The sequence below is a fragment of the Otolemur garnettii genome, unplaced genomic scaffold (assembly GCF_000181295.1).
Source record: "Otolemur garnettii isolate 467f Iridium unplaced genomic scaffold, OtoGar3 scaffold00089, whole genome shotgun sequence".
Classification (NCBI taxonomy): domain Eukaryota; kingdom Metazoa; phylum Chordata; class Mammalia; order Primates; family Galagidae; genus Otolemur; species Otolemur garnettii.
The window spans coordinates 4,104,820-4,130,369 of record NW_003852484.1 but is presented as its reverse complement, the minus strand read 5'-3'; the positions used below and the strand labels follow the sequence as shown (position 1 = coordinate 4,130,369).

At 38.9% G+C, this 25,550-nt stretch overlaps 1 protein-coding gene across 1 annotated transcript in view; it reads right to left on the bottom strand.

Annotated features, from left to right (window-relative positions):
• The window catches only part of GOLGB1 (golgin B1), a 72,912-nt gene extending 52,902 nt beyond the window's left edge, over window positions 1-20,010 (bottom strand). Inside the window, exons 1-10 of the mRNA XM_012808406.2 lie at window positions 19,875-20,010; window positions 16,654-16,748; window positions 15,625-15,777; window positions 15,269-15,421; window positions 12,708-12,836; window positions 10,772-10,897; window positions 8,178-8,300; window positions 6,969-7,082; window positions 5,029-5,431; window positions 1,242-1,348 (exon numbers count right to left, since the gene is read on the bottom strand). Of these exons, the coding sequence (XP_012663860.1) occupies window positions 1,242-1,348; window positions 5,029-5,431; window positions 6,969-7,082; window positions 8,178-8,300; window positions 10,772-10,897; window positions 12,708-12,836; window positions 15,269-15,421; window positions 15,625-15,777; window positions 16,654-16,746 (1,401 nt within the window). The 5' untranslated portion in view covers window positions 16,747-16,748; window positions 19,875-20,010. The remainder of the gene's footprint in view (window positions 1-1,241; window positions 1,349-5,028; window positions 5,432-6,968; window positions 7,083-8,177; window positions 8,301-10,771; window positions 10,898-12,707; window positions 12,837-15,268; window positions 15,422-15,624; window positions 15,778-16,653; window positions 16,749-19,874) is intronic.
• Window positions 20,011-25,550: the final 5,540 nt, after the last annotated feature.

Here is a 25,550-nt window from a genome sequence, read left to right as displayed (position 1 = left end):
CCAATTTTTAACAATTTGTCCTGTGTCCCACAGCATTTTTAAAAAGTCCCAATTTTTGGAAAGAATGCACGACAAGCTAGGGAAGGGCGCAAGAATGAGAAGGGAATATACAGTTTTGGGCTGCTGTCCACAATTTACTGTGAAGTATACAAAAAATTAAGAGGAAATGATGAATGAATAAATGAAGAGATATTTGATAAAACAAATATAGAAAAATGTTAGTGACAGAATCTAGATGGTAGGTATACAGATTTTTCTATAAACCTTTTAAAATGTATTTGAATGACTGGAAAATATCTTAAAACATTGGAGAAAAAAGTTGAGAATGGGAAAATAGATGAGATTGGAAAGCCTAGACACTAGCAACCAAGAAGCAAAAATTTTTATCACTGTACGATACTGCCCAGGGACCATGGAACCCTGCTGGCCAGTATGTCTGTCAGTATGGAAGGGTATAATCTTATAATGGAAATGGATGATGAATTCAGTTATCCCAGCTTAACATTAGTCAATAGTATCAAATCCCCCTTGTTCTGGCACTCACGCTCAATAAGCAGCCTTCTAGAGACTGTAGTCTAGTTTTCCACAGGAGATTTTTATAGGAAGAGAAAATATACTAGCCAATCAACAGCTACTTGGCAATTAAATTTTTTACTAATAATTAATGGGAGCAATATGTTTGCTACAATAGACTTACAAGTTTGGTTAGACTGACTTATGTATTCATTAAACCTGATCAAATCTAAGTTTAACCCCCAAAATTAACTTCTGAACTTGAAAAATTGATTATAAAAGCAAGCAGTGATTCACCTTCAATACAAATTTTTAATACCTTAAAATCAGAAAGGCTCCTGAGATTGTGATGTTATCTGTTATTTTTTCATTATTCATTGCTGAGACACTACATTAATGCCTTTCATGATTCCTTCAAACAGAATTATCCCCAAATAAGCATTTTATCAGGCAGAAAAGATAGAAAACTTACACAGTTTTCTGGAATAAATCCTCATTATAGTCCCAGCAAAGACAAAAACAGTAGAACCTCTGTAAGTTGACCACCCAAGGGACAGTAACAAACTCATCAACATAAGGAACTAGGCCTACTGTGCTGATACTTACATGTGGTACATGTTGGATCTCTGAAAATTAGGTCAACTTAAGGAGGTGGTCAATGTAAAGAGGTGGTCAACTATGGAGATTCTACTGTAGTTCATATTCATAAGAAATTGACATTTAATTACCTGTGTGCCCTGATCTGGGAAAGAAGTCTGAGATGCTATTTCATGGTTTTGTATGGTTGGTTTATTAAGAAGTTGGTTAATTTCTTTGGACTTTTGCTGGAGTTGATCTAAGGAAAAGAAAACAAATAAATGTGATATCTGCTTAAAGTCTGAAACTTGGTGACTTATTATCTCCTAAGGATACACCATGTGCTGTAGCAGCCCATACAGCTTATGGCTAGGAGGAGTGAGAGTTATTAGAAACACCTGTAGCACAATAACGGAGCACCTTGGTGAAAAGGGCATTGGGAGGGATTTATCTCTCCTAACAAGCATGAGAGAGCTCGCAAGATGAGTGTTAGTGAATTGGCAGTCTCTACACCTGTGGTATTAAGAGCCACAGATTGCATCTTTAAGAGGCTGGATAAGAAGGCAGTCAGGAGCTTGCACATTCTATCTCTGACTGCTTACTCTTACTCTGTTGCTTCTCCCGTCACTGCAGAATGACAGCACAGCGTCTCTTTGCTGAAGCTTACTAAGCTCTATGAAAGCCTTCTATTGCTAAGATCTATCCTTCTAAGACTGCTTTACTCCCTCAAAGACTCTTTCTCTCTCTCCCTTCTGCTAAAGTAAATAGCCCTCAGGCACCTAAGAGCAATTGTTCCCGACCAAAGTCCATGTCAGAACACAGATAGGCAGGGGGCCGGAAACCTGGCCAGTCCCGGGCCCTGACAAGTGGCCACCACAAATGGACACTGACAATATGCGGTGTACGAGTTAGTTATCTTGCACCTGTGGCTCAGTGAGTAGGGCGCCAGCCCCATATACTGAGGGTGGAAAGTTCGAACCCAGCCCCAGCCAAACTGCAACAAAAAATAGCCGGGCATTGTGGCGGGCACTTGTAAGTCCCAGCTACTTGGAAGGCTGAGGCAAAAGAATCGCCTAAGCCCAAAAGCTGGAGGTTGCTGTGAGCTGTGATGCCATAGCACTCTACCGAGGGTGACAGAGTGAGACTCTGTCTCTAAAAAAAAATAAAAAATGATGCCAATGACAAAACTAAAACTATTTAAAACATCTCAAAGGTCAAAGCACACCTTGCAAGGTAAGCTACTTCCTTCAAAAGTAAAATGAAACATGCTTAGCCATTTTGTTGTTGTTGTTGTTTCTTTTTCATTGTTGTGTCTGTTTTATTGGAAGAAAGATTCCCGCTGTGGGCTCAGGAGAGGAGGCATGGAGAGTTTCTTCGTTCTGTCCTGAGTTTCTCCCTCTCAGTCAGCATAGGGAAGGATGTCAAAAGTGCTAGAGCCCCCAGAGATGCCTCCGCCATGGAAATCTCAGGATGCTCCTCAAAGGCAGGGTCAGAGGCAGAATAGGACCCTCACATCTCAGACTCCCCCATCCTCATTCAGTTCTTATCCCCTGCCCTGCTCTCTGTGATGGGACTTATTCCAAGAGCTCTCCCTGATTTCCAGGATCCAGGTTCCCTTCACAATCCAGGCCAAATTGGGGGAGAGAGTGCCTTTAATCCTTCAGGGTTCCAAATAAGATTCAGAGTCCAGCTGTACACCCTCCCCTTCCTGAAGAAGGTCCCAGTATAGCCCAGAACAGATGAAGGTGGAGTTCCACATCTTCAGGCAACACAGCCATAGGGACCACCATCTCACTAAGCTTCCTCACGCCATAGGAAATCCTCTACTGCCACTCCTAATCCTCACTGACACTCCTGGGGCCCTTCTCTTGTCACCTAGGGGTTCGTGCTACCTGTCTGGGAGCTGTGTTCAGGGTGTGGGCTCCCAGGACCGACTCATGAAAGGTTGGAGGTGCATCTGAAGGTGCAGGTGCCGGGAATAAGATCCTGTCAGTCTAGGGGACCCCACCCCCGGGTCAGGGGTTCTCAGGCCTTCTGCTCGTCCTCCACAGCTCTTGGCTCAGGCTGCAACCTCTTCGCAGAGCCTTCTTCATCTCTGGGTTCCCTGAGCCTTCTGTTGGTTGACGGGGAAGAGGCAACGGGATGGGGATTTGAGGCTGGATCCAGTGCGTCCTTGGAAAGTAGGATGGCAAGCCCGGGAACTTTCTTAAGTACACTGAGACTGCCGGCCAGCTGGCCAGGAGTCTGACCCACGTGGACCCAGGTGGGAGGCTCCACAGCGCCTTGCACATGCTCCAGAACACAGCCAAGGGACCTGGTGCTGGCCGCTGGGCTAGGCGTCAGGATCTCCGCCCACAGGACGATTTGTGGTAGTCTGGCCACAGCCCCTTTAGACGATGGCATACCATGCTGCCTGTGGGGAAGGCCATGCAGTTCCAGATCTTGCTGTCCTCATTGGCCTATACGGTGCACGGCGCCCAGTGTCAGGTCTGCAAAGGAGCCGGAGCCCCGCCGCCCACTCGGCCCCACCTCCCCCCAGCGCCTACCCGGAGAACACTTTAGGGAAGTTCTCCAGGCGCTGCAGTCGCTGCCAGGACTACCTGCTTTGCCACTGGGCCCCCTCAACCTAGAGTGTAGTGAATTGGCTCCCAGTCGTGCCCTGTAAGGACCAACCGGGGTGAGGGTGTGGGCGTGGCGTGGACGCAGGTGAGCGGGCTGGGACTGTGTGATCTCAACTCTTATTTTCTTCCAGTGGGTGCTGTTCTAGCCTGCTCATGCTTAGCCATTTTTAAAAACAAAATCATCTGTTTTTCTTTTCCCCTTGAAAGTGGCTTTAGTGGTTTTTATTGTATTTTCTTCTATCTCTACTTAGGCATTACGGGGCCCACCAAGGCTCCACCATATAGATTTAAACATGGCTATAGTTCAGCTAAGAGGACAGTATACTCATGTAACACCCTGATCCTGAGTAATTCCCTTCAAGGTTGTCTGGCTAATATTCAATTCTTTGATAAAATTTTCTACTTAATTATTTCTAAAATATTTCCTTTAAGTATATGCCAATCTATTATAAGAGGGTATAATCTGGGGAAGAGGACTGGTGAAATGGATTAATGTTGAGCAAGTTTCACTTTTTAATTTATAAACTTCTAAAATGTTCACTTTTTAAAGACACATATTTTTATAATAACATTTCAAAAAATAAATTTTGCTTATGGCTTTTTAAAGGATGTTTTCTGGCTCGGCACCTGTGGCTCAAGTGCCTAAGGCGCCAGCCACATACACCTAAGGTGCCAGCCACATACACCTAAGGTGGCGGGTTCAAATCCAGCCTGGGCCTGCCAAACAACAATGATGGCTGCAACCAAAAAATAGCCAGGCATTGTAGCGGGTGCCTGTGGTCCCAGCTACTTGGGAGGCAGAAGCAGGAGACTCGCTTGAGCCCAGGAGTTGGAAGTTGCTGTGAGCTGTGATGCCACAGCACTCTACCTAGGGGGACAGCTTGAGGCTCTGTCTCAAAAAAAAAAAAAAGGATGTTTTCTTTAAAAAGAAATTTTCACCTATAACAAAGGCATTCAGAGTCATCTTTAGATTAAGGATAATTCTATCCAATATAGTCTCCCTTCCTGAGTTTTTCCACAAACTAATTCAAATCCTACTCAATTCACTTATTGAACCCTTCAAATCAGAGTCATGTTTCACATAGCATTCTATTTAATATTTGAACCATCCCTAACATGTTTTCAGTACTGTACTGGTAATTATATATAACATTAAGACAGATTATAACTTTAGTCAGCGGCAGAAAAAATGCAACAAATTAAAAGAGATCTCTTTCTTCGTCCTTCTGTTAACTGGTTTGAATAAAGGATTTCATTAACAGATCCCTGAAAATATGAAATACTGAGGTGTGGATTTCAAAAGCAATCAAACACTGACCTTCCAACTGTTGAATGGCTTGGGCTGACTGAGCTGCTTGTTCATTCTTATCTTTGAGAAGCTCTGAATTTTGATCCTTCAGAGCATCATAGGCAGATTGCAGCTCTTGTTCAGTCTTTTGAAGACTCAAAATGTGAGATGTCTTTGCTTCCATTTCTGCTTTGTGCTTTTGCTCCAAAGTACTGTACTGAGACTCCAGTTCAGCCTGGGCTTGGCCTGCTTGCTCAAACTTTTTCAAAAGATGATGCATTTCTTCTTGGAGGTTATGGAAGGACAATTTTTTCTCTGCCATTTCAAGTTCCATCTTTTCTATCTGAATCTTGAACTCTTGTCTTTCTGTTGTCATAGTATTCCTTAAAGTGTTATGCTCAGCTTCCACTTGCTGTAACTGCTGAGAGAGAATCTAAGAAAAAACACAGAGCCTCATGAGTAGAAGTACATTATTTCACTTGAGTAAGCATAGTGAAGTGTTTCTTCTGGGTAAAGGACAGAAACAGGCACTTGGGATGAAAACTACAATTACATAAGATTCTGTATTTTTGGCTCTTGATACTTTTGATAGTTTGTGCTCATTATCTATTTATTTCTGCACTAGAAAATAAGTTCCCTAAGGGAAGGGATGATGTCTGTTTTACACTTTTTCTTGTCTAGCACCTAGTACAGTATATGGCATAGAGTGGTACTCAAAAAGTACTGAGTGAGGGCAGCCCCATATACCAAGGGTGGCAGGTTCAAACCTGGCCCTGGCCAAACTACAACAAAAAAATAGCCAGGCTTTGTGGTGGGTGCCAGTAGTCTCAGCTACTCAGGAGGCTGAGGCAAGAGAATCACCTCAGCCCAGGGGTTGGAGGTTGCTGTGAGCTGTGATGTCACAGCACTCTACTGAGGGCTATAAGTGAAACTCTGTCTCTACCAAAAAAAAAAAAAAGTACTGAGTGAATGAATGAATACAGCCTTAAGGAACTGAGTTCAGGCACACTGAAACATGTAAGAATAATACAAAATTACTGAGGCCATAAGACAGATATAAGGTATTAATAGGAGCAGAAAAGAAAGATGGGTTAGGGTAGCCTTCCTAAAACAAGAGCCACCTCATCTGAGATTTAAATAATGAGGAATCAATCAGATAAGCATTAAAAAGAATACTTTAAGCAGATAAAAAGGCCAAGAAAAATATACGAGTTAGAAAAAATATGGTTATCTATGTAGTTTGGAGTTGTTAGTGGGGTAAAGCTTTAGCAAGAAAAGGCAGGAGATAAAGTAGAAAACTAATCATATGACAAATAAATCATAAGAAGATTTATATACTTCAAATTTCCTTTTTTAACTAGGAAATAGTTAAATCTGTTTAACTATTAATCTGAAATCTGTTTTGGACAGATCCTCTTTTTGAATATATCCTTCTAGTTGCCACACAGAAGATATATATGAGAGTGGGAGGGAAAATAGAGGTGGAGAAAAACCTGTCAGGAAGCACTTTCTATGCAAAGATGTTCCTAACCAGAATTAGGGTACTGACAGTACCAATGAAGAAGACAGATTCAAAAATTATTTAAGAGGTAAAATCAGTAGAACTTGATAATTAATTGTAGGGGGTTAAAGAACATGGAGGAAACAAGATAGCCCTACCAAGTTTTATTCTTTAGAGTGAATAGCCCGATAACCCTAATAAAATAACAGTATGACACTCTAAAGAAACTAGGGCCCTAGACCTAAAATAACAAAAAAAGCAACAATAAAGATGTAAAAGGTAAGCTCCACAAAGGAAGGAAATGTATTTACTTTGCTCATCATTGTACTGTATCATTACCATTTAAGCATAGGGTATTTGCTAAAAGAATGAATAAATGGCATCAATTCTCTAAAGGCTTAAAATAGGCTTTTATACTCACTGCCTGGCAAATTAAAGTGAAAATGGATACTCTCAAAGCAGGCAATACCTGGTTTCTCTGTTCAGCAGCAGTCAGCTCCTGTTGTAGCAAGTCAATAACCTGAGAACGGCCCACCAAGGCTTCTTCATGTTCTTCAAGCTTTCTTTGCATCACTCTTAATTTCTGAGAAGCAAACGTTTTAGACATAGCAAGTTAACAAATGAGCACCATTCACTGCTTACTTTTTAAAATGTCATGTAGAAATATAGACATAAACTTCTGGATGTTGAAGATGACAGATTAAAGAGTGGGACCCCAACATGCCATGCTCCCCATCCAGCAACAACAAAGAATTTCCAAATGTCTTCTCCAGAGCACTGACAACAACCAAATTCAGACATAAGCAATTCTCTGAATTAGAAAGCCTTTTAAAAAACTAGAACAAAATGACACATATTCACTTTCAAAATTATATAGTTAACATCCTATACCTAAGTAACATAGATTCATATATATCTCACCGACCAAAGAGAACATTCTCTGCAGGCAAGAACCATTTCTTTTCTCCTAGTCTCATGCACAGGGCAGGCACTTGAAAAACACTTGTTAAATAAATTATCAATGATACACGCATACAATTAATATTCTACTAAATAAAGTGTTGCATTATGAAACTTAGCATTCTGAAAGACTGCTTAGAAGTTTTCACTCAAAAATAAACAGATCAAACATAAAGTACCACAGAAGTGCCTCTCAGTACCACATTGTACTACATGCTAAATGAAAACATATAAAGTTAGTAGATGATGAACTCAAATACAATGAAGCCATTTTTAAACTTTACTCAAAGTTTTTTAAAAAGGAATTACTCACTTAATAAAAGATTTCATAGCTTCAAAATCACTCATTTTCATCTCTAATTTTTTGAAAATTTAAAACTGACTCCATTGATTTGAAGTTTTAGATTAGGTTTTTAATGCACAAAGGTAGCTACAATCAGCAAACTGAAGAGAATCCAATTTCTGACTACCATATACATTCACCAACTAAACTCAGCTTTTGAGTACCAACCACCTGATTAGAGGAGCACAGGGCAAAGTGAGGATAAGAAAAAATAAATAATTAATATGCAACAGAAGACGAGGACACCCAAAAGAAGCCAATAAGGAGCACTCAAAGACCAAGTGAAGAGTGGTGCGTAAGGGCAGACTAGTGGCTGTGATGAATTAATTAAATTAACCAAAATGGTGGTCATTCTACTAAGTTTTAGCAACACACCTGTTGCATCTCTGTTTCCACATCTGCCTGGGTTACTAACTGAAGCAACTCATCTTCATGAAGACGAACTTGTGTTTCAAAGCGGGCATCTTTCTCTCGGACCACCTGCTGCATGGAACTCAACTGAAGACACATACCAGAGAAACTATACAAGTTACACTCCCCAAATATTGTACAAATGAAACTCACAGACTAATCTCCAGAGATAGACACTGAGAACTGATAAGATAGTAGCTCTTTTAAAATGACATTATGAGGGTGGTGCCTGTGGCCCAGTGAGTAGGGCACCGGTCCCATATACCAAGGGTGGCAGGTTCAAACCCGGCCCTGGCCAAACTGCAACCAAAAAATAGCCAGCATTGTGGCAGGCGGGCGCCTGTAGTCCCAGCTACTTGGGAGGTTGAGGCAAGAGAAATGCCTAAGCCCAGGAGTTGGAGGTTGCTGCGCGCTGTGATGCCACAGCACTCTACCCAAGGTGATAAAGGGAGACTCTGTCTCTAAAAAAAAAAAAAAATGACATTTTGAACATCAAGGATAATGCCAAAAGAGAGATAGGCCTGACAATAACTTCCAAATCTAAGAGAAAGCCTATTTTCAAATTCAGAAGTCACCCTAAATATAAATTTTGATTAAAAATTGTATTTTCTGGCAATGCATCATAGATTATGCCTATAAATCTAGCATTTGGGGAGGCCAAGGTATTGAGGACGAGAGTTCAAGACCAACCTGAGCAACACAGCAAGAACCTGTCTCTATAAAAAGTAGAAAAATTAGCAGGACATAGTAACATGTGCCTGTAGTTTCAGCTACTTGGGAGGTTGAGGCAAGAGCATTGCTTGAGCCTACAAGTTTGAGGTTGCAGTGAGCTATGATGATGCCACTATGCTCTAGCCCAGGAAATAGAGCACAACCCTGTCTCCAAAAAAAAAAGTTATATTTTCATAATTACTAGAAAAAGTATATATTTTAAAATCTATAAAAATATTAGCATATTAAACATACAAAGTAAAGTAAGATTTCTGTTAAACTAAGACACATTTTTCAGTATGCTCATGCTCAAAATCTTTCAATGAGGGGGCGGTGCCTATGGCTCAAAGGAGTAGGGCGCCGGCCCCATATGCCAGAGGTGGCAGGTACAAACCCAGCTCCAGCCAAAAACTTAAATTAAAAAAAAAAAAAAAAATCTTTCAATGAACTTTTCATGTCCTATAAGTGAAAATTAACAGTTCTCTAAAACTGGAAATACAAATCCATCTTCCTGCCTTACTTTCAAAAAATTGATTTTACCACAGAACTTGCTGTGCTTCTAAACCCACACCACCTCCCCAACTGATATTTTCAGCTGTCATTACTTGCATGCTTTTAGATCACGCTCATTTGTAACTGGCTCATAACAGAATGGAATGGAAACAAATGGACTTCTTAATATCAATGTTTCTGCTTGTTAAGGTATGCATGCCTATGTGTGTGTGAACGCCTGTTTATTTCCTTAAGATATATGGTTGAGCATGCTGCTCAGCTCTTTGCTTGCCTATTCTGCATTGGTCCTTCAACTATTGCTGATTTCTCAGTTTGTGACACCTGGAATTGACCTTGATTCTCCTTTTTGATAAGAGGAAAAGAACCTCAAATTTTTGATTAGTTGAATTCGGCCCTCATTATGAATTTGGAATCTTGTGCTTCAAGTGTGTAAGCGCTGGAGTCTTTCATTAGCCAACTACATCTAGCATTCTTTCCTGTAAATGTCCCATATTCTTTTTTTCTCTGAGACTCTGCACATGTGGCATGACTGAAATACCTTTCCCTAGCTTGTCTAGAATATTATCTATTCATTGTAGTTTTGCCTAAATCCCAATTTTCCATGTAACCTTTCTTGACTGCCACACTCACAGTAACCTCTTTCATCTCCTAATAACTTTGCATTGCTGTTTGCTTTGGCACTTATTCAGGACAGCCTGCACTATGATGGATCTATTAACATATTTATATATCCTGGCTTTTCATATTTTAAGCAACTCATTGGTAAATCATGTTTTCTATTTCTCTACCCCATATTGTACATAGTACTTACATAAATAAAGGACATACTAAAAGCTAATAGGTAACATTAAGGACTTCAGGATAGAATTTAACTACATACACAGGAGTAGGCTATCCACAGACAGAGGGAACCACTGATATTACAAGTTACCAATAAAGTAAACACCTGGTGGATAAGATTAGCTATGTGCAAAGGTACTTAAGGAAAAAAAATCTTTCACGATTCAAAAGCATTTATAAAACAAAAATACATGGCGGGTGGTCAATGTTTTCTAGATGTGGAGAACAAAGAAACAGCCATTGATTTGGCTACTCTAAATTCATCAAAATAAACACCACTTTTTGAGGTTTTCTGGTGTTCCCTAGTAACACATTTACCTATCACATATTTTCTAATTTCTTCTACTACACATCCTTCTAATTTTTACTATAACACTTGAGCTATTTTTTTCTACTGAAATTTTAAATAGTGACTTACTGAATTAACAAGCATGTAATAACCCATTGGACTTGGTGGTTCTTTATCCCAATTTTATGAGATATTCTCTACATACCTGTGCAGCTTGTTCTGCCTGTGTCTGGCTGAGCTGGGCTTGCAAAGTGCTGATAAGTTTCTCCTGCTCCTGGAGCTGTTGCTTCATAATTATAAATTCTTCCATTTCTATATTACTCTTATTAAACTGAAGACATAGAAGGAAAAACAATTTTATTTAAGCAAAAGAATTAGCATTTTTTGCTATCAAAGCATTTTATGATAGACATACTCTTATTTGACAATATGAATGTTACTTTTTTGCACTATTATTATTGCTCAATATTTTGTTGCAGCAATCGTCTGATTTCTTTTCTGAATATATTTACCTTTGTTCTTTACAAAGTTTTTGTTTCTAGTCCTTATCTTAAATTAAATTTCAAGCCTTTTCAATTTTGTGAAGGCAAAAAGTGGAAACCAAATAAACATATATATATGTATAGAGAAAATTTTTTAAAAATTAAAAAAAATTTAAAATAAATAAAAGAATTAGCATTTTTAATTGTTTGACCTCCCTTTCTTATTTCCCCTAAATACTTATCTTATTTCCTTCTAATTTCTACTTAATATAAAAGTGAATTGCATGCACTGTGGCTTTCAAAAAGTAGTCATCAAAATTAATTGGTCAAAGGAAGACAACGCAATAGCAGCAATTTTTCAATTTCTCTGACTCCTCACATACAGACAGCACAACCAGATAATAAAACCAAAAATACATGGACAACATTTACAATAAAATTAGAAACATAGTCAGTCTTATAAACCCTAAAATACAAGCAAGCAAGTAGGGATAAACCACCAAAAGTTGTAACACCTACATGGTATTACAGCCCGTCTAAGAAAAAGAAGGCAACAAGAGTGACATCTTAGGCCAGGTGTGGTGGCCCATGCCTGTAATTCCAGTACTCTGGGAGGCCGAGGCAGGTGGATTGCTTGAGCTCACAAGTTCAAGACCCAGCCTGAGGTAGAGCAAGACCCTATCTCTAAAAATAGCTGAGCGTTGTGGTAAGTGCCTGTAGTCCCAGCTACTCAGGAGGCTGAGGCAAGAGAATCACTTGAGCCTGAGTCTGAAGTTGCTGTGAGCTATGATGTCACAACATACTACTAAGGGCGACAAAGTGAGACTTTGTCTCAAAAAAAAAAAAAAAAAAAAAAGTGGTATCTGAAGCCCCGAGAACAGGAAAATCCCCAAATAGCCAATGTAATGGTTAGAATGCACAGTTGGCCAATTTTAGAATAGCAGCAGAGCTGTCCCATTCCCTAATGCTAGGTAAATGCAATGGGTCTACATTAAGAAGGACTAAAAGAGCTAGAGCAATCTAGCCCCTGTCCAGTATCCTATGCACACACTGGTGTGAGGGTTGGGTCACCAAGGCACAGTCCTTGGGCAGTCCTATTCCTATGGCTTTGCTGGGCCCAATCCACCCAACTGTCCCAGGCTGGCCTTGCACACTGATAGGTTTGTTGTTCTGTGGTCTTGGTAGCAATCTTCATGGGGTATCTACAAATATCAACCAAAAATTACAAACTCCAATGCATATGCTAATAAAATTACTAGGGAGAAGCAATGCCTATAGTTCAGTGGGTAGGGCACCGGCCCCATATACTGAGGTGGCAGGTTCAAATCCCAGCCCCAGCCAAACTGCAACAAAAAAATAGTTGGGCTTTGTGGTGGGCACCTATGGTCCTAGCTACTCAGGAGGCTGAGGCAAGAGAATCGCCTAAGCCCAAGAGCTGGAGGTTGCTGTGAGCTGTGACACCAGAGCACTCTACAGAGGGCGATAAGGTGAGACTCTGTCTCTACAAAAAATAAAAAATTACTAGGGAAGGAAGGAAGGAAGGCTGATACATAGATAAATATCCACTGGGCATCCAGAAAAATATATTTGTCATATAATAATGCATTGGGCTTTAGTGATTCATTAACCTAATGATTACGAAGCAACTTAAACCCCTACCTGTGCAGCTGGCTCTGCCTGTGCCTGGGTAAGCTGGGCTTGCAAAGTGTTAATTAGTTCCTCCTTCTCCTGGAGTTTATGTTTCATCATTTCCATTTCCATATTTTCCTCTACAGAACTCTTGTCATGCTGAAAATGCAGGAGATGAAGTCATTTCTTTAGAACAATTACAATTACAATATTTTATTAAAAAATTACAAAACCTGATCTTTTGCTGTAATTTCCCCTTTACAACCATTTAATTATAGTTTTATTAAACTGATAGAAGCAAGAAAAACCAGCTAACCTGGCTGGGTGCCTGTGGCTCAAGTGGCTAAGGTGCCAGCCACATACACCTAAGGTGGCGGGTTCGAATCCAGCCCGGGCCGCCAAAACAACAATGACAACTGCAACCAAAAAATAGCCAGGCATTGTGGTGCAAGCCTGTGGTCCCAGCTACTTGGGAGGCTGAGGCAGGAGACTCGCTTGAGCCCAGGAGTTGGAGGTTGCTGTGAGCTGTGATGCCACAGCACTCTACCCTGGGTGTTACTTTTAGGGCTCTGTCTCAAAAAAAAAAAGAAAAAAGAAAAAACCACCTAACCTAAGAAAAAGTAAGGAATCTTAAGGGTTTTCCAGTTTTAGTATGGCCAAATAGCACCCATTAGAACCATCCTCCCACAGATGAACAGCTATTAAGTTGTGGATAATGCAGAAAAAAGCCATTTGAAAATACTGGAGAGCAACCAAAAGCAGAAAAATGCTGGGAATTGATACTTGGTAAAAATGGCACTGAGTTCTCCACTCTTTTTTTTCACAGGGGGTAGGTTTGAACCTGCCACCTCCAGCATATGGGGCCAGCGCCCTACTCCTTTGAGCCACAGGCACTGCCCTGAGTTCCCCATTTTGACAGCTTTTAGTCTGAGGGTAAAACTAATCAGTGCCATGCAGTACTAAACCTTTACTGAAAAACCATAGTCTTGTTGCCTTGAAGAATCAAGGATAGAGTTCAGGAAACTATAGCTGCTAAGTAAAGAGAAAAACATCAGAAAAGAGCCAATGAGGGAAAAAAACAAATGTTTCAATAATCTTTTTTTTCTAAAAGCTCTTTGGCCGAGAGCTTCTCAGCTGAGATTCTGCCTCTTTATTGAGTGCATCTCCCAAAACAAACCTAGTCCTATTTACTAGAACTACAAAGAATAATTTTGCCCTTTCCTTCACATAATAGTTGGTAAAGCATGTTGCTACCATTTCTTCAGCTATATCATAGTTATATCATAGTTAAAGTGTTACTATAACTAATTGCTGGAATTTAGAAATCCTTTATTTAACAGATGAAGGAGATGAACTATGACATGTTGATTTAAGGTCTCAGCACTAAAAATTAAATTTAAAATCAGAGTATAAACTAAATAATTAAAAAATCTAACAACATAGCTATGGGGACAGTAGAAAGAACAAAGTAACGTGGGGAGAGAGGTTGATGCAACGCCAGAGCCTAGGGAAGAGAATTGTCGGACCAAGAACCAAAAGCAAGGAAAAAAGAATTAAGATGAAGAAATTATTTGAGAAAAGCTTTTAAAATATGTTTTGCGATGTTAAATAAGTTTATTCATAATAAAGTAAGGTTTATGAATATTAGCCGTCAAAAACAAACAAAAAAAAATAACTAACCAGGGTATTGGAAAGCTAACTAGTGACCCTAAGGGTTGTGCCTAGAGAAATTACTAAAAACTACTTCCCAAGAAGAAAATTGAGACTAAGAATATTAGCAGGTCAAAGGATAATGCAAAGTAAAATCAAGAAAATAAAAAGATCTCTTATGTACAGTGAAGTCTAGGTTTACTCTACAACTATATGCACATATGACATGCCCACTTCCATATACCAAACTCTCCACAAAACTGAAGTTTCTGGTTCTCTAAATAGTTGGCTAAATATGTACACTTGGAGTGTAACCATAAAGGGAAGATAATAAAAATGAGTATTGAGACAATGCTCCAATAAGGATAAGGCAATACTTATCCTTATTCCTCTTTGTGTCCCCAACCTTAAACTGTTTTGTTGGTAGCAGTCATAAACTGAGAGAACCTCTCCTGTTGGGAGCCCAAAGTAATCTACCTGATTCAGCCAAGAACACATGAAACTTGAATCTGCCACTATGTGGCCACGAGAGGACAGAATATTCTGTATAAAGTAATTGAATTGAAAGATTTCAGAGCTGGAAGAAACCTTAGAGATCACCTAATCTAACCAATGATGAAATTCCTTCAAAAGATACATCTCTCTCCTCTCTAAGTGCCTCACATCAGTACTTATTTCCTCTTACTGATTTTTTTTAATTCTCTGAAAGTCTGGGTCACGACCAGACATTTCATGTCCATGTTTTTCTGTAGCATTTTTACTCCCCAGTGCAATCTATAATCCAGCTGGACCACAAGCTCATTAAAAAAGGACAGTAATTAGTGCTATATTATTTTACTATCTTAAACATTTGTGATTAATGAAGATCTACTTTACTATTCTGTTACATTGGGAGGCATTTCTGACTTAGAAAATATATGTATTACACCCAGTCACCATACCTTGGAAAGTTGCTCCTCTGACTTAGATTCTGTAGGCAGAACAGTCCCTCCTTGAGCCTTCATTTCTTCTATGTGTTTATTCAAAGATGTTAATTTGGCCTTAGCATGAAGTTTCAGTTTTTTTATTTTGTTATCAGCAGCTTTTCTTTCTTCCTGCCAGAGAACAACAATGGTCAATATATAAATGTTTATTCAATACTTACCTAGCACATAACAAAAGTTATGTTCAGTACACATCATGCTGTAGTATTAGGGAAATACGAATAAGATTCTCTAATAATATAGGTGAAGAGAAAAATCTAAGTGAATGGTGTATCTGTCAAATGCTCTGTAAGGAAGGACAATAACAATAGTACCTGTAGAACTTCTTCCTTCTGCTGCAGTTGAACATCTTTCTGTCTAATAATATCTTTTAGCTCCACCACTAACTTCTCTGCATAAGCCAGGCGTTCCAGAACATCCTCTTGTGTTTCTTTATTAAATTCCATGTCAGATTCCTGGGGTAATTCCTAGTTTTTAGATAAAAAGTGGCCAGCACATCAGGGAAAAGGTATTAGTTTCCAAAGAAAAGTTCCATTATTCCAGTTTCATCCTTTGTTTTGCCCAACTCACATCCTTGTTAAGAATCTTTTTAACTCTGATCCAATAATAATAATCACAGACATTATAATATATTAAGTATTTTATAAACATTACCTCATTTAAGATATTATTCTAATTTTACCAAAGAGAAATTAAAAGGAAGCATAGATCAGAAACCATTAAGAAGAGCCCAAAATTTAAAATTAAGACAGCAGTTTAATAAAACTCCCTTAACCACTAGGTATTACTGCTTATCTTTCCAGAAAACTAAAGGACATCTTTCCATTTCTTATGTAGTCCTCAGAAACTACAATACAAACTATGAGAGAAATGGTAGATGAAACTATAAAAGCAAAATGATATTCTCAAACCCAGGGTGGCACCTGTGGCTCAAAAGACTAAGGCACTGGCCCCATATGACAGAGGTGGCAGGTTCAACCCCTGCCCCGGCCAAAAACTGCAAAAAAAAAAAAAAAAAAACCCAAAAGGTATTCCAGTTCCCCCACTTGTCATTTAAATCTTTCCTGTGGAAGAAGCACCTATACCCAAGGATGAGGACTTAAAACCATATGGCAATAGATAAGGCCCTAGGGGACAAACAAGAAAGATCTTTCAAATTATCACCCTTGGTTGCCAAGGTGAACCTCTTTAGGCGACAAACTTATAGAAAAGCATCATTTATAAAGTTTAAAAATTTTTTGACTCCTCACTTCCACCTAGAACCAGAGGAGGCTGCTCACACCCTTTTATCTTAAATTTGGAACATATGTCTTATCAGTTTAAATCAGAACAGAGCTACTCACAGGGTCTAAGGGCGTCCTCATATTCTCATCAGTGTCATCTCCTGATAATTCATGCAAAACAACATTTGCTAATCCTGACAATCGGCTCAGCATTTCTGTAGGAAATAAGGGAGAAAAATATAAGAATTAGCAAAATAGACATGGGTTTCTTCTATATTGGTAACCATTATCACATATAAGTGAAGTAAAACTGTGCAGGTGAAATATATTTCAGTCTGCAACACAATGGTCTTCAAAAAGGATATTTAGATTATTTTCAATTGTTAGCCATCCAAATACTGCTGTATAAACATTCATGCATATATATCCTTGGCCTTTGTGTGAGCCTATTGTAGTATAAACAATATGAAAACATTTGGGGCCTTATTACTAGGAATCATTTCATTTTAAACTATGTACTGCTCAAAAGAAGCACCTATATAACTTTTAACTTTATGCCTTTATCCCTATTTACACCTGGAAAAAGTTGGGTGATAAGGTTATTCAGAAAATAGAATAACTTTTGTATATCTTCTACTAGCCAAGAAACTTTGTCCAGCTGTTGTGATTGGGCAAATTACTTAACTTCCTTAGTTTACTTACCTTAAAATTGGGGATATTGATAGTTCTTCCCCCTTAGGGTTGTTTAAGAATAAAATGAGTTAAATAATGAGGATAAATAAGTTATATGTAAAGCAGATGGCGCCATACTTGCCAGGTAGTGCTCTGTATGTTACCATTTACTTTTAGATTTGTTTAATGAAAATAATAGCTTTTTTGTATCCTGAAAAAGTTTTTCATTTTCTAATTGTAAAATTATATATATCATAATATTGAATGTTTTTCCCAGCTACATAGCACAAAATTTTCCTATTAGCTCCTTGATCTAAGAATCACTTTGAGAATTAAGGAAAACTACTGAGTCTTAACTAAATATGCATGAATAAGTTTGAGGAGTGACCTCAGTGGTATATAACTTGTTAAGTACAACCACAGTGAAGTACACCTTAAAAGTTATCTTTAATGCCTTTTCTTTCACAGTAGTTTCATTTACAAACATGAATTCCTTATTCTTCCTTCCTCTGCTAGACTCTGCTAGACTATCGTTCTTTTCTACTCTTTAAATAAACCCTATGATTCTACAAAATTTTTCTTATCTGTCCCATGGATCAGACCTACTTTCACAGGAAGCTTTTTAAATACAAACAATGTTCAAAGCATATAGCCCTAAATGCATATATTAGAAAAGAAGGAAGGAGAAAAATCAGAAACCTATGCTGCTTGGGTAGGGAATCAGAAAAAAGAGCAAATTAAAACCAACATAAGCAGAAAAAAGGACATAAAAATTACAGCAGAAATTAATAAAGTTGAAAATAGAAAAATAGAGAAAAGAATTTATTAGAAAGAAATCTTAAGACAACCAAAATGACTAACCAAACATTTTTAATAAGGACTTGTGATGAGCAATAAATATACAATTACTCGTAGAACTAAGACTAAGTAAAAACTGGGAGAGAGCACAGTATATAAAGATTATACGCTCTAACAACCATGAAAAAAAATGCAGAACATAAATAGTATTTGCAAAAGAAAAAACTCAACAGAGATGCAAATAACTTTCATCTCTGAAAGGTATTGTAAAATTATATGTAAAGCAGTTGGCGCCATACTTGCCAGGTAGTGCTCTGTATGTTATCATTTACTTTTAGATTTGTTTAATGAAAATAATAGCTTTTTCGTATCCTGAAAAAGTTTTTCATTTTCTAATTGTAAAATTATATATATCATAATATTGAATGTTTTTCCCAGCTACATAGCACAATATTTTAAAAAACAAAGAGGCACTTTAATGTGATCTTCAAATCAAGCTGGAGTGTTCTCTAGGCAAGATCTTTTTTTGAATGTCATTCTTTTAAATTTATATTCTTGTATAGTTTATATATATTTCTAGTGGAAGTCATGCATTATTCAGAGGTAAATATATAATATTTGGGGATATTCGTGCTCAAAAATGTTTTAATGATAGGATGTACAATTAAAAATGTTTAGAAACTACAGACGTAGTTAAAGTAGTGAATAGGAAAGCACTGAATTGGTCATGCCATGGTCAAGGACAAAGGGTAAAAGCTATGAAGCAGTTAATGCACAATGTTTGCAACTTTAAGAATTCTTCAACTTTTTCCTATTTCTATTCCAGGACCAAATTCTGCCATTTTTCTAACAGAATATTTCACGAATTTGAACTTTCTTAATCATTCTAACCATCGAAATTTCATCAATTAATGCATCATTTGGAAAGACTTCCAGCCTTTCAGTAAGGAGTTCTCCACTTTCATCTTGCACATAACTGTGAACTGGTCCTTTAAGAACTCTGACAGCTTCTGTCTCCAAAAGTGAAAAGTACTTACCCATGATTTTAAATATCTCTTCCTACTCTTAAAATGTCCTCTCCCCATAAACCAACTGGAGCTAAGTAAGTCAGACAAATATATTCCACATTCCTCAAGGGACTCACCCTCCCCGTCACATTCCTGTTTGCAGAATAAACACACTCCATACCACCAAATCACGTTCTTTTTTTCTCCAGAACTCTCTTCAAGTTCCCTTTTCTCTAATAACCTGCTCACCACTGATTCCTGAGATTTCAGTGTTGGTGGGATCGCAGGTATCGTGCTTCTTTTCTCATCTTTCCAATAACCCATTAGCATTAGCAGGATCATTGGACAGGCCTTCGTTTACATTAATATCTCCAATGTTTCTACAATCTCCGCCCGCGAGATCTTTGTTTGGGTCCCGCCTACCTTTTGGGACACTAAGTTTGTTAGGGCCTGAGTGCAGGGGCCCGGCAGGTTCTCTCCGACCAACTGCTGCGTACGGAGGCCGGCTTAAGCAGGCCGCTCAGGAAACAAGGCCGAGCGGACAGGACTGACCTGCGCGCTTTTCTCCATTGCTCTCAGAGGAGAAACGTCCTGGGGAGAGGACAGACAGCGAGTATGTGCTCCATGGAGACCCAGGGAGACCCCCAAAGCCCCCGAAGGGGCCAAAGAGACAAGTGGGTTACTAGAACTGGGCCTGGTAGGTGAAGAGAGGCCGGTGAACAACTGGATCCTGGACTGAATCCGGGAGAGGCCGGGCGGGAGGGGCCTTGAGAGTGGCCGCTTTGGCGACCCCGCGCCCCCTGTGGCGGGGTGACCGTTATTGGACTCACAGACAGGAGGAGTTGGGGAGCGTCCCCCACTCACCTGGAAGCGGTTGCCCCCGGAGGTTCCAGCTGCCCCCCTCCCAATTTAAGCCACGTCAGCTCGGGAACCCGTAAGCTACACCTACCACCGCCGCGCCCCGCCAGGGACTCAACCACTCGCAGTTGGGACGGAAGATGGGATTAGAACATTGACCAATCAGAACTACTGTCAGGGCGTTACCAGGGCGACCAGGCACGCCTTGTTTATGACTATCCTATCAACAAAGATGGAAGCCAATCAACGGTAGAAAAAGCTTTGCTTCCTTAAAGAAACAGCCAATGGACTCGAAAGCGTGAATGAGGGGCAGGATCAGACCGGAGCAAGTATCCCGGAAGAAGATCTGGGGAAGGACAGGAAATGCTGAGAGGACGGCGGTCCGGGGAAAGGTCAGGTGTTCTCGGTGTGAGGAGAATATGCTGGTTTCCTCTGCTTCGTTGGCTGTGCCTTACCGAGGCTACGACCCTGATTTCGGTGGAGACTTGGGACTGCGGGCACCGTTAGGACTGTTGAGTGAGCTGTGAGAAGGGAGTGTAGAGTACCGGCTTCGCTCTTAAGTCGTAAAATATTAAAGCCGCTTGGTCGCTGGTCGTCTAGTAGAATAACCTTTTCGTTTTGCTGATGAAAAATGAGACTCAGAGAAGGGATTTGCTCAGAGTCAAACCTCGACTTACTGATGGAACTCGGACTAAAACCCGTCATTGTGCAAAAGGATCAGCGGTGTCTCTGAGGGCAGCAGTGTGAGAGGTAAAGAATAGCGACTACCATGAATGTGCGTCTTAGGAAGTGAGGTCTGAGCTCAGTCTTAAGCAAAAGGTGAGATTTGAAGGTTTAGGGCCTGGAATGGGAGTCAGTGAAGAGCTCTAGCCAGGAGACTGTTAAAAATGCTCTGCTTAAACCCTAAGGAAAGGAGAGGAAGCAGTCAGCTTCCAAAAATTTGTCATTTCAGGCACTCTCTGGACAATGAAAATTACTTATTAGTTTGAATTTATTGAATCATACTGTGCACTCGACTAGCCCACTGTGTTTATTTACATCCTAGTGATTGCATAATCCTTTGAGGTTCAAACATCAACTCAGTAAGGCTTGTCCTGGCTACTCATCTAAAGAAACTGGAGATTGTTATACTACGTGAAATAAGCCAGGCCCAGAAAAATATCGCATGTTTTCAGTCATATATGGGAACTGAAAAAAGTTGATCTTCTGGAGTACAATGATAGTTACCAGAGGCTGGGATGGGTGTTTGTGTTTGAAGAGGGAGTGGATAAAGAGGCTGGTTAATGAGTACAAAGTACAGTTAGAAGGAATAAGTTCTAGTGTTTGATAGCACTGTAAGGTTACAATCTTTGAAATAACTAGAAAGGAAGATTTTTTAATGTTCCCAATACAAATGATAAATTTTTAAGGTGATGAATATCCTAAATACCCTGATTTGATCAGTACACATTTTATGCATGTATGAAAATACCACACATACCCCATAAATATATACAAATATTATGTATGTTTAAAATGTACAAATAATATACATGTATAATAATATATACAAATATTATGTATGTATGTACATAAATATATACAAATATTATGTATGTTTAAAATGAAGAAAAGTAAATACATTGCAGTCCTCTTTACACACTATACCTCCTATTTTTTCTCCTAAGCATTTTGCCATCTAACATATATTCTATTCATTTATCTTGCTTATTTTCTCTCTCCTCATTAGATTATTAGATCCAAGAAGGCAGGAATTTTCATATATTTTCATCTCACCTATATCTGCAGGTCTCAGAACAATGTACAGAAGGTCACTCAATATCTGCTGAATCAATTATTATTCCCATTTTACATGTGAGACAATAAGACTTCTGAAGGTTAAGTAATTTGCATGGTGAGGAGCAGAGCCAGGATTCAAAATAGCTATCCAGTATCAAAACTCCAGCACTTCATTAATATATTACATTTTCATATCCCTGATTGTGCCCATTCATCAAACCCTTAAATCTGGATTAGTCTAACCACCAATCTCTACTCTTAACTTCAGAGTGCAAAATGTGCTAGAAACATCAGGACAGCATTAGTGTCGTCGGTGATGTGAGTATCATGACCACCACACATTCAGTTTACAACTGCCCTCCATCCTCAGCATTCACAGAAACCTTTGATGTCTTCAGCTGCTTCTCCCATTTCCCACAACAATTATTAAAACCTTCAACACCCTCATCAAGTCCCAACCCCATACTTATTCCTTACATTTGTAACAGATGAACTTACTTTTACCTTTGAGAAAACAGAAACCATCACCTGAGAGTCCTATTGGGTACTCCCTTACACAAACTTCTACATACCTGCTTCCATGTTCAGCCTCTAAATTGACCTTTTAGTTTGAACAGAATAAAACTTTCTTATATAAAATATTTAAAGTTTTCTGCCAAGTAGGTCTTCCCATGGCCCTACCTTCTATTGAATGAGCACAGACTGGTCATTGGTGAGAATTAGAGTAAATCTAAGAAAATGAAGGAAGAAAGTAAGTTAAAGAGTGAGACCAATTTTTTTCAAAGAGCATTAAAGGATTTGAAATAGTTTAGAATATAACTTAATAGAAGCAATTTAGGCTCTGAGAGGGTGATGAAGATAATAAAAGATAATTAGGAGATGACCCAGCAAATAAAAAGTAGTGAAGATAGATAGTGCAGTATGTGCACAGACTGGGAAACTTCAGTGATGTGACTGAACTGATAGGCAATGAATAGGTCCTAAAATGATGCATGCCATTTTATGCGAAGGAGAAGTTAGAGACTACAGAAATCATGGACATCTACAGTCACGTAAGTGTCCTGGAGAGTGACCTTTCCCTAACTAAAAGTATAGTGAAGAAAAGTTGGGGGATAAAAACAGCATATCCTCTCTTACAACTATTGCCCAATTCCTTCTCCCCATTTTTCCTCCTCATCCTCTCTTACTTACTTTCCCCTTTACCAAATGCAAATTTATCCCAAAACTTTCATGCAGTCTTATTTATTAATACATCCTTCATACCTAACATGATAAACATGGTATATGCTCAATAAATGTTCGTTAAATTAAAATATATATAAGTCCATTGAATAACTCTCTACAAATAAATCTTAAAATAGAGAAGAAATTTTCTTGAAAAATATAACTTTAGGATATGTATAGTAAATTATATGTAAACATAAAATCACATTGATCATATCAATCACTGCAGAAAACATTCACAAAATTCAACATCCGTGCATGATTAAAAAAAAAAAAAACTCAGAAAACTAGAAATAGAAGGAAACTTACTCAACTCAATAAAGAACATCTACAAAAACAAAACTACAGCTAACATTCTTAATGGTGAGAAACTAGATGCTTTTCTTCTACGGTCAAGAACACAGCAAGGGTGTCCCATTTCATCACTCCTATTCAACCAACGTTGTAGTAAAACTCCTACTGAGATACCCAAGAAGGGTCAGGTCCAGAAGAACAGGTCTTTTCAAGGAGATCACAAGGATATACCCGCAGGGTCCTCTCCATGGTGACTTAGCTCTTGAGAATTTGTAGACTTAACTTCTTAAAACTTGAACATTTCTACTTCTGTGAAATCCTGTAGTTCTGTGGGGGCTGGAACAGCATCTGCTTGATTCAGACTGGCCAATGAAAAAGGTATCTATGCAGTGGAACTTTTTGAATGGAGATAATAAAGGGAAAGACCAAGCCAGTTGGGGAGTGCAGCCATTTGGAATTCTTCTATGCCATAAACTCCCAGCTGGTGAATAAAGCCCTTCCTCTTATAAACATCGTGTTTAGGTGCTCTTTCTCTCCATTGGACCTCGTCTTCCTGCAACACTACCTAATATAAAACAAGAAAGGAAAATAAAAGTTATACATATTGGGAAGTAATAAAACCGTCATAGACAACCGTCATGATTATTTAAAAAACTAAGAATAAGGGGCGGCGCCTGTGGCTCAGTAAGTAGGGCACCAGCCCTATATACGCTGGGCATTGTGGCAGGTGTCTGTAGTCCCAGCTACTTGGTAGGCTGAGGCAAGAGAATTGCCTAGTCCCAGGAGTTGGAGGTTGCTGTGAGCTATGACGCCACAAGGCACTATCAAGGATGATAAAGTGAGACTCTGTCTCAACAAAAGAAAAGAAGAAAGAAAAATAAGAATAAACAAAAACCAAAATCTCTTAGAATAAGTATTTCGGCAAGGTTGTATGGAAAAAGGTTAATGTACAAAAGTTAATTGCTTTCCTACATACCAGCAATGAAAAATTGGAATTTGAAATGTAAAACAAATGCCATTTACATTAGCACCCCCCCAAAAAAGAAAAAATAAATACTTATAAATCTAACAAAATATGTAGAGTCTGAATATGGAGGAAACTAGCAAACCTCTGATGAAAAAAGTTAAAAAATCTAAATAAATGGAGAAATATTTCTTATTCATGGATAGAAAGATTCAGTATTATTATTTATTTTTTTTTGAGACAGAGCCTCAAGCTGTCCCCCTGGGTAGAGTGCCATGGCTTCACTGCTCACAGCAATCTCCAACTCCTGGGCTCAAGCGAGTCTCCTGCCTCAGCCTCCCAAGTAGCTGGGACCACAGGCGCCCGCCACAACGCCCAGCTATTTTTTGGTTGCAGCCGTCGTTGTTTGGCGGGCCCAGGCTGAATTCGAACCAGCCACCTTAGGTGTATGTGGCTGGCGCCTTAGCCACTTGAGCCACAGGCACCAAGATTCAATATTATTAAGATGGCAATTCTTCTCAACTTTATCTGTAGATTCAAAATGATCCCAATCAAAATCCCAGCAAATTATTTTGTGGATATTTGCAAACTAATTCTGAAGTTTATATGAAAAAGTAAAAGACCCATAATAATCAACAGAAAAACAAAGTTGAAGGACTGACACTACCTGACTGAAGACTTACTCTAAAGCTACAGTAATCAAAACAGCATGGTATTGGCAAAAGACTAGACAAATACATCAGGGGAACAGAATAAAAAGTTAAAAAATAGACTTAGATAAATGTCTTTCACAAAGGAGCAAAGGAATTCAATGAAGAAAAGATAGTTTTTTCAATAAATAGTGCTGGAACAATCAATTCATATGCAAAAAGTGACACAGACTTTACACCTTTTACAAAAATTAATTTTAAATGGATCTTAAGACCTAAATGTAAAATGCAAAACTATAAAATTTCTAGAAGATAGTATGTGAAAACATCTAGATGACCTTTGATTTAGCAGTGACTTTTAAGATACAACACCAAAAGCATGATCCATTGTGGTGAGATGGAAGGGGCTGATAAACTGGATGTGACAAACTTCTCTGCAAAGCCATTGTTAAGAGGATGCAAAAGCAAGGCACAGGCTGGAGAAATTGTAAAACATCTATTTGATAAAGGACTGATACTCAAAATACACAAAGAACTCATAGAATTCAAAACTGTAAATAAAAACAATTCACAAGTGGGCAAAAGATCAGAAAAGACACTTACCCCAATAACATATATAGATGGCAAATAAGCATGTGAGAAGAATCTCAACATCTTATGTTACTAAAGAATTGCAAATTGGGCTCGGCGCCTATAGCTCAACCGGCTAAGGCGCCAGCCACGTACACCTAAGGTGGTGGGTTCGAATCCCCAGCCCGGACCTGCCAAACA